Source organism: Eschscholzia californica, unplaced genomic scaffold (genome assembly GCF_041429995.1).
Source record: "Eschscholzia californica isolate CP2 unplaced genomic scaffold, dmEscCali1.0.p SCAF_2, whole genome shotgun sequence".
Classification (NCBI taxonomy): Eukaryota; Viridiplantae; Streptophyta; class Magnoliopsida; order Ranunculales; family Papaveraceae; genus Eschscholzia; species Eschscholzia californica.
In genome coordinates, this window is record NW_028238309.1 from 61,474,114 (window position 1) to 61,483,923 (window position 9,810).

The 9,810-nt window shown below is 36.3% G+C and overlaps 2 protein-coding genes and 1 pseudogene across 2 annotated transcripts; all 3 read left to right on the plus strand.

Moving 5' to 3' along the window:
• The first annotated feature begins 1,485 nt into the window (after positions 1-1,485).
• On the plus strand, positions 1,486-3,118 carry LOC147559932 (UDP-glycosyltransferase 75C1 pseudogene; annotated as a pseudogene).
• A 2,109-nt stretch (positions 3,119-5,227) lies between these two features.
• LOC147559933 (phloretin 4'-O-glucosyltransferase-like) lies at positions 5,228-7,392 on the plus strand. Its single transcript, XM_086661887.1, has one exon. The coding sequence runs from the start codon at positions 5,718-5,720 to the stop codon at positions 7,137-7,139; it is 1,422 nt and encodes a 473-aa protein (XP_086518013.1). The 5' UTR covers positions 5,228-5,717; the 3' UTR covers positions 7,140-7,392.
• A 1,083-nt stretch (positions 7,393-8,475) lies between these two features.
• Positions 8,476-8,967, plus strand: LOC147559934 (uncharacterized). The gene has a single exon (XM_086659234.1). The coding sequence runs from the start codon at positions 8,476-8,478 to the stop codon at positions 8,965-8,967; it is 492 nt and encodes a 163-aa protein (XP_086515360.1).
• Positions 8,968-9,810: the final 843 nt, after the last annotated feature.

Consider the following 9,810-nt stretch of genomic DNA (forward strand, 5'->3'; position numbering starts at 1 on the left):
GCACCCGGACAAGCTGAAGTTGATATATCAGATGTTCCTAATACGCCTATCGCTGGTCCAAGTATTGAAGAAGTGGGCATTGATGGTGTTACAAATGACTCACCTACACCAACTCCTCACTCAGATTCTCCTTCTTCCCAAGTTCAAGTCGGGGAAAAAAGAAAAATAAACAAAAGAGACAATGTTGAGAAAGAATCATCGATGATAGAATTGACAACTTCTTTCAAGACCATTGCTATATAGCTGAAAGGTATAAGAAGCCTGACCCTCAGGCTTTCACATATCGATGCTACTTTACGTGTGAAATTAGTCGAAGCTCTTGGACAAAATGATACAATGGCAAAAATATTTTTCATGATGGACGAGGTAGAACAACTTGAATGGTGCAAGATACGATTTGGGTCGTAATACTTTCTAAGTATTTAAGAATGGCCATGTATGAGATACTTTTTTGTGTCAGTTTGTGGTGGAAATACACGATATTTTTTGTAGCTTTTTGTGCATAGGATCATAGCATATGATCGAATACGTGTTGTTAAGATATCAAGTATTAGGTGTTTATGTAGCATTTTGTGCATAGGACAATGTCACATGATAGGTGTGCTATTTTGATAGCATTAACCTGAAAAACTACTTTGAACATGAATATAAGTATTTGATCTAAATGTATATTTTTTGTTATATTATATGATGATACATTACGTGTGAAAGAACTACACTCAGACTCGTGGATGTTATATGTTACAACACTTCCATATTATCTCTTTATTTATATATCCACTTGTTCATATTTTTCACGTGGAGTAACCTTGCCTTATCGTATTTTCTTGTTGTTGTTCGTATCCTGCAAACTCTATCACATTTGTTTCTATCTTTATAGTTGTAGGAGTTATGATAATACCATTATTGTTCCAAAATCAGTGATATCTGTGCTAACTTCAAACAAAGAAACAGATGTTATGATATCAAATTTTGGTTATGTGAATTCTCATGATATTGATTCTTGGGTTGGATGGTCCATAGAGAAGATGGTTGGATGACCAAAAAACCCAAGGCTACACCATTAAAACAACCCAATTTAAACTATTTTCTAAAGGCACTCCCAACTTTCCAACAACCAATCAAACAGTTAAAAGCTTCATTTCCTAAGTAAGAATTTGGTTTTCTTTCTCATTAGAAAAAGTTCGATTTTCTTACTCAGACATTCTCACGTAACAAACGGACCCTTGAGTCTTTGATGATTGGTAATTTGTTAATGAATTAACATGTGAATTATGAGATATATCACCCTTAATTATATAACAAAATTGCAATTGTTACAAATAGACCCAATTTGGGTGGAGCATGGTACTTGCAGTAAGTTTTGAAATTAGGAAAGCAAAAATAGTAAAATATATATGCTATCATTAACCAAATTATTGCTTAAATATCACATTAACGTTTTATCTTTTTAAACAACTCCAAATATCTATCATAAACCCTATTTCTAGTCCTTAATAAAATTTTCTTTGTATATTAAAGCATCAACATGTCTATCTAAACCAAATTCATTCAACTTTCACTTTCTCTCTTCGAAATACCAAACCAATCAAATAATACCAAATTCCAATTTCTTGTGAAAAAGGAGGAAGATGACTTCAAATAATCAAAATCACTTCGTTATCGTTGCCTATCCTGCTCAAGGTCAGATAAACCCTACCCTTCAATTAGCCAAACGTCTCGTACGTGCAGGTGCCCAAGTTACCTTCGTCACTAGCGGTTTTGCTCACAAGTGTATGTCAAACACACAAACAATTGATGGTTTAACCTACGCACCTTTCTCAGATGGTTACGACGGTGGCTTTAATACACTGACAACCGATGTTAATCATTACATGTCCGAGCTCCAAAACCGTGGCTCAGAGGCCTTAGCTAAAGTAATTTCTGGTAGTGCTAAAGAGGGCCGACCTGTTACTTGTATAATGTACGCCATCATGCTTCCTTGGGCTGCTGACGTGGCCCGTGAGCATAAAATCCAATCGGTTCTGTTGTGGATCCAGCCTGCGGTTGTGTTCGATATTTACTATTATTACAACAACGGTTATAAAGATATTATCTCTAATTTAAACAACGACCCTTCATCTTCGGTTAATTTACAAGGTTTGCCATCCCTTACTAGTAAAGATCTTCCTTCTTATCTCCTTCCTACAAATATTTACACCTTTGCCCTTGAGTATTTAGAAAAACATTTTCTAAATCTACAAAAAGAAACTAATCCAATGGTTCTTGTTAACACATTTGATTCTTTGGAATTAGAATCAATCAAAGCCGTCGATAGTAAGATTAAGATGGTTGGGGTTGGACCATTGATTCCATCGGCTTTTTTAGACAGTCAAGATCCTTCTGATACTTCATTTGGTGGGGATCTATTCAATGTATCTAATGATCACTATATGGAATGGTTGAACTCCAAGGAAGAAGCATCTGTAATTTATGTATCATTTGGAAGCATTGCAGTTTTGGATAGGCAACAAACTGAGGAAATGGCTACGGGTTTGATCAAAAGTGGGAGACCATTTTTATGGGTAATTAGGGAAAACAAAGATAGTAAAGAAGAAGATATTGAGATGTTGAATTGGATAAAGAGAGAAGGAAAAGAAGGGAAAATTGTACCATGGTGTTCACAAATTGAGGTACTTTCTCACTCATCAGTGGGTTGTTTTATAACTCATTGTGGATGGAATTCAACCCTAGAAAGTTTAGTTTGTGGAGTACCAGTTGTGTGTTTTCCACAGTGGAGTGATCAAGGAACAAATGCTAAGTTAGTTGAAGATGTTTGGAAAACAGGAGTAAGAATGAGAGTAAATGAAAAGATTGTGGAGAGAGAAGAAGTAAGTAGATGTGTGGAAGTGATAATGGGAAGTGAGAGTGGGGAAGAGATGAGAAAGAATGCTAAGAAATGGAAGGAGTTGGCAAGGGAAGCTGTCAAAGTAGGTGGGTCTTCAGAGAAAAATCTTAGAGCTTTTGTTGAGGAGATTGGTGGTATTGGAGGGGGTAAAAATGATTTGGGTCAGCCTGCAACTCCTACAGGTTCGCTAATTTAGACGAGCTGCAGCGTGAGACTCAAGAAAAACTCCAAAAAGTTATTTTTTTTACGATGCTGAATAAAGATCACGTATTTTTTTTGTCTCCAATATCACTTTACATGTCCAAATGATGTGACTTAATAATTTGATAGAAATATATTAATCAGGGAAGAATGTTTCTTATTCACCAAAATACAAAAAGTAATGACTTTAACAATTAGAGATTTTTCAGAGGACGTCATAAATTTAAAGTAAATATCTCATGCCGACCTTTCGCGTGTAACCTTTAAGCCGATCGCTTTGTACCCTTAAACTTCTCCACTGGTATTATTTAATGTCTTGTATACCCACTTTACACCAATACGTTTGTACTCCTTTAAAACTTGTTAGCTAAATGCATATAGGTTGTGTGTAGAAGGGGAGTCCGAGCTGAGACCTCAATTCATAGGTTAAGTTCCGGACCAAATGAGTTATATAACTCGTTGTATATACAATGACATATATTATAACAGGTACCTCTCTTTATCGCTACTAGAAATAAGGCACCTAGGTAAGGGGGGTTCGGTGCGGCCAGTGGCGGATCTACATAGGGGCGAGGGTAGGCTATAGCCTCCCCTCAACCCTATGTAGACCATAGTTTGGTAAGAAGGGTGGAATCTGGGGTTTACAGTTTGGTGTTTGGTTATGAACCTGAATCACCAAAGTTCGAGTCCCATTTCCTCAAAATTTTTGTTTTTATTTCTTTTATATTATGATTCATTTCTAAATGTAGTAGTTGAACTTTTGAACCTTTGTACTTGTTTCATGCATGCTTCAACTCCAAATGAGTTCATTGAATATTTGAACTCTAACAATATCTTTTATGCTAAAAGGAGGTTTATTGTTGTTCAATTTTATTCATTTAGCTTAGTTTAGTTTTTTTTGCTGCAAAAGCTTAGTTTAGTTCCCATCGTCTATAACTTTGTTCTTTTTTGTTTCATATAAACGATAAGTCTACAAAGGCTATATCATCGTATGTTACTACATCTACGGTTGCTAGAAATGACCTCATATAGGCATGATTTTATATAAATTTGAAACCTCAAACCAAGAGAACTCTAAGTTGACGATAAACATAATAGTGATATATGTTTGAAATATTTTAGCTACTGTAGAATCATAGAGAGTCATTACTAGATTATGCTATTTTTTTTAGTCACTCAAATAAATGTTAGTTTACAGTGTAATGTAAGTTTAGTTGGAGATAATCTGTAAGAATTAAAGTTGTTTACAATAAATTAGAAAATAGTCAAATTTTATTTTAGGCCTCTTCAATTTAGCCTCTCCTGAAAATAATTTCTGAATCCGTCACTGGGTGCGGCTGCACCCTTTTACCCACGCCCCTAGATGAACTACACCTGACATGTTGTATCATAACATTTTCATGTATACAAAGTAAGTTTGTGGTCATCCAACTCAAAACCAATTGACAATGAGTGGAGATAACCTATACATTATACTTTTGGTTTCTAGATACACATCCTCCCAAGTGAGATATTTTCACACGTCTCCTCACGTGTGACGTGGTTAGCTTAACACGTGTTTTCTTTTTTTTTTTTGGGCAATGTGGAACAAGTTTGACTTTTAAGCCTATCACGTGTGGACCTATCTCTGACACCATGTTAAGTTTGTGTCATCTAACTCAGAGCCAATTGATTTTTAGTTGGATGACCACAAACTTAACACACTTTTAGTAAACATCTATTCTACAAGTATAAGACCCGTGTTAAATTTGTTGTGACAGAGGGGACCTTTTCCTTCCCACGATTAAAGAGAGATAAAGAGGAAGTGTGAGGCGACGACACCAATTGAACATAAAGATAAGAAGAAATATAAAGATAAAAGAACGATGGTGGTGGTCGGAGGTGCTGTGGTCAGAAGGAAGAAAGAAAATAATTTTTTTTTTTTAGTAAAGGATCGCTGCAACGACAATCTGACCAGCAATCTTTGCCCCATGAAGAGAATATATAGTAGGTGGTGGGGCAACCAAGTTTTGGCACCCAAATTCTTGGATTCCCTATAACCTTTTTAGATGCCCCAAAAAGGTGACTTTAAACTTGTTTCCTTGTATACAATTGGGAGAGACTTTACATCACCACAGACGTCACACGACTGGCTTAGCACATGAAGCCAAATCTCCTTTAACTCTATTCATATACAAACTTCCAAAAAATTTAAGACGTCAATTATTAACCTCCAAATCATAAAAGAAAAGGAAAACAAGATTTAGGTGTTCTTTTTTCATTGCTTAAATATGACCATCAGAAGTCTACCGATTTTAACTTCAGAACATTGTATTTGACTTAGAAATGTCACAGTAACTCTTCTCTTCCATTCTTTTCTTGCTTAGAAATGTCATCAGTGACATCATCTACCCAAAATCCAATCCTTTAAAACCACCCTTGTAGATCTAACTGGACACTACTTCATAGCCTCATATCTCTTACCCAGGAACACTCTAAACTCTCTCTCTCTCTCTCTTTTTCTCTCTAACATCCATCAAATAATATATTCAACTTATCATTCTCTCAACCAAATTCATCCAACTCTTACTTCCTTTAATCTAAAGTCTAAACTATCAATAAATACCAACTTCCCCTTGAAAGAACAAAAATGACCCCCCTAGATAAGCAAAAGGATCACTTGATTGTTGTCACTTATCCTGCTCAAGGTCATATTAATCCTACACTTCAATTCGCCAAACGTCTCATCCGCATAGGTTCCCAAGTTACCTTCGTCACTAGCCTATCTGCTCAAAAACGTATGTTAAACGCGGCCAACATTGACAACTTAACTTTTGCACCTTTCTCAGACGGCTACGACGATGGTTTTAAACCTGGCAATGACATTGACCATTACATGTCCGAGCAACAAACGCGCGGCTCAGAAGCCTTAGCCAAAGTAGTCGCGGCTAGTGCTAACGAAGGTCGGCCAGTTACTTGCATAATCTACGCCATCTTGATTCCTTGGGTTGCTGATGTGGCTCGCCAGCTCAATATCCAGTCAGCTTTGCTATGGATCCAACCTGCCACTGTATTCGATATTTACTACTATTACTTCAACGGTTTTAAAGATGTTATTTCTAATAATAACAATGACCCTTCGTATTCTGTAAATTTACCAGGTTTGCCATCCCTCACTTGCAAAGATCTTCCTTCTTTCTTCCTCCCTGCAGATATTTACACTTTCGCCCTTAAGGGTTTTGAAAAACAGTTTCTAAATCTTCAGAAAGAAACTAATCCAACGGTTCTCGTTAACACATTTGACGCTCTGGAATTAGAATCAATCAAAGCCGTTGATAGTAAGATTAAGATGGTTGGGGTTGGACCGTTGATTCCATCGGCTTTTTTGGACGGTCAAGATCCTTCTGATACTTCATTTGGTGGGGATCTATTCAATGTCTCTAATGACTATATAGAATGGTTGAACTCCAAGGAAGAAGCATCTGTAGTTTATGTATCATTTGGAAGCATGTCAGTTTTGGAAAAAAGACAGATGGAAGAAATGGGTAATGGGTTATTCAAAAGTGGGAGGCCATTTTTGTGGGTAATTAGGGAAAACAAAGATAGTAAAGAAGAAGATATAGAGTTGTTGAATTGGATAAAGGAAGAAGGAAAAGAAGGGAAAATAGTAACATGGTGTTCACAAATTGAGGTTCTTTCTCACCCATCTGTGGGTTGTTTTATAACTCATTGTGGATGGAATTCAACACTTGAAAGTTTAGTTTGTGGAGTACCAGTTGTGGGTTTTCCACAATGGAGTGATCAAGGAACAAATGCTAAGTTAATTGAAGATGTTTGGAAAACAGGAGTAAGGATGAGGGTAAATGAAAAGATTGTGGAGAGAGAAGAAGTGAGTAGATGCGTGGAAGTGGTAATGGGAAGTGATGAGAGAGGGGAAGAGATGAGAAAGAATGCTAAGAAATGGAAGGAGTTGGCAAGGGAAGCTGTCAAAGAAGGTGGATCTTCAGAGAGGAATCTTAGAGCTTTTTTGGAGGAGATTTATGATGTTGGAGGAGGTAAAGAAGATAATTAGGGTCTATGTTACAACAAATGTTGTAATTTCTATTCATGCAGTTTATATCCGACTTACTTCCTCATAGTGTTTAATTACAGCATGAGTAGTTTCTTTCCACTCAATTCGTACGTCATTTCTTTTGAAGTACAACATCTCTGTTACTAAATTTTTTATTGGTAATTAGATTAAACAACTTGTAACATTTATTTCCGGACTGTAACAAAGATAAAAAAAAAAAACTCACCTTTTATGATCAAACTTTGTTCTATCATCTTGCTTCTTGTAAATTTTCATAAGTAATTCATCTAAGTATTTTTTATGAGCTATATCTGTCTTGAAATGAATCCAACATCTTCATTTATACACTTTTAGTGAACATCTATTCAACAAGTATAAAAAACATGCCACGACATCTCTTCAATATTCTCTTGGCAAGTTCTTTTATTTCAGCATGCTTCTTGACACATTTAAAATGATGCGGTTTTATTCTTCGCTACTCCATTTAGCTTTTATTTATGATGGAGTAAGATCACGAAGAATCTCGTTCTTTTTATAAAACACATCAAAGGCCTTTGAAGGGCGAGTAGTGTCGGTTGCCGGCACTTTTAGATCGAGCCTACACATAACTAATCAATTGTGGTTTGGCCCATGAATCGAAGTCCAACCGATCAAAAGCGAGTAAGTTCAAACAGATTCAGTTTTTCTCGATTGAGTTTGGATGATTGGTCTGACCGAACTCAAAGAACCAAGCAAATTAAACACGAAATGTTGAAAGTATCACCATCAAACTCTCCTTCATCTTCTAGAAGGTTCTTTCTAGAGAATTCTTTCTCTAGAATTATCCTTAACTATAAAAATATCTAGTATCTAGATTATTATTTTATTAGTGTATTCTAGAAAACTACTTCTAGAATAATGGTTCTACAACTTTCTAGAGAAGTTTCTAGAAAGTATCTTACATACTCTAGAAATATCCTAGAACTAGTATAAATACCTATGTAACCCTTCTCATTTGATCACCATAAGATCAAGCAACTTGAGAGGTTGTGTATAAGTGAGAGTATATAAAGAGTGAGTGTGGGTGTAGTTAAAAAGAGTGTTTGAGTTGTGAGTCATAAGTCTATAAAGCAAAGTGTTTGTAATTATCTTTGAGAAATAAAAGTATACATTTCAAAGATAAAGTTCTCATCCCAAAGACATTATTTTCAACAATCTGGTATCAGAGCTAGACGATCAAGGATCGTTCTTTATCCGTTAAGGCTCGCTAAGTGTTATTCAACATTTAGAGAACAGTCTGGGACTGTGAAGAAAATTGGTCTGGGATCAAGTTTGGTAATTTTACATCATCAAAGCAATGGCGGATCTTGCTAGCTCAACTGGTGGACTCACTAAACTCAACAACAGTAACTACAGATATTGGCAGACACGTATCAAGTCTTACTTGGAAGGACAAGACTTGTGGGAGGTGGTTGGTGGTATCGAAACTACTCCATCAAAAGATAATATTAATGAACTTAGAAAATGGCGAATCAAAGCTGGAAAAGCATTATATATGCTGAAGACTACAATCGAGGATGAACTACTTGAGCATATTGAAGACGCGGATACACCTAAGGCAGCATGGGACAGGTTTGCATCCCTTTTCTCTAAAACTAACTTAGCTCGTCTCCAACTCTTAGAAAATGAGTTGATGAGTACCACGCAAGGCAAAATGTCGATCAATCAATATTTTCTTAAAATAAAAAATATTTGTCGAGAGATTAATGAGTTAGATCCAAAGGCAAAAATCGACGAAGATCGGATGAAAAGATTAATTGTTCGGGGTTTGAAACCTGAATACAAGTAAACAATCACAGCAGTTCGTGGCTGGGCCACTCTGTAGGGTTTTATACCCTTATACTAGTGTTTATAGCGGAAATAAGACATCTAATGTCTACACTAGTATCCCCAGGATCACATGCAAAACTAGTAATTAATCTAATGGAGATAGTAGATTACCTTAATCGCTTTTCCCTCGAACTAGTTGAATTGATTGAAGAAGACCAAGAGCTTCAAGTGTAGTTCCTCTACTTGGGACACGAGCAATCAATTTGATCTCCCACCTTGTTGTATAGCTAGCACACCAATGGTGGTTGGATAATAAGAAGACCTTCTTCTTGCTTGACTAGAAGATAGCTTGGGAATTAGCTCACTTTCTCCTCTCTACTTGATGTGGTAGAGTAAGAAAGCTTAGAGAGAAATTCCACACCTTATTCTCTGCCCTAAGAGTGTTTATATAGAACCCTAATAAGAATCCACCTCCTTTTAGGTTTCCTAAAACACCCTTTAGAATAAGATTTAGGGAAATAGTCGAAAATAGCAACTATTGTTATTTTCTCAATTCCCTAAGGAGATGACGTCCAAACCCAGCCAAAATTGGCATATTTAATTTTCATAACATAAGGAAACGTCCCTCCAAAAATCAGCCCAATCCGAGCCCTAAAAGTGCCCGAATCGGCCTAGGCCCAAAAACCCTGTTTTTGGCCTTTTTGTACTATCTTTGCCTAATTCCTTTTTAGGCCTATGAGATATGTTTATGGGACACTCCCATGATTATATCTCACTCCCACTAGTCATATCCTAGATCAATTTGTCACTCTTATGTGTAACCCGTTGTAGGATCCGATCGAAGTTAGCCGCGAATTACTTC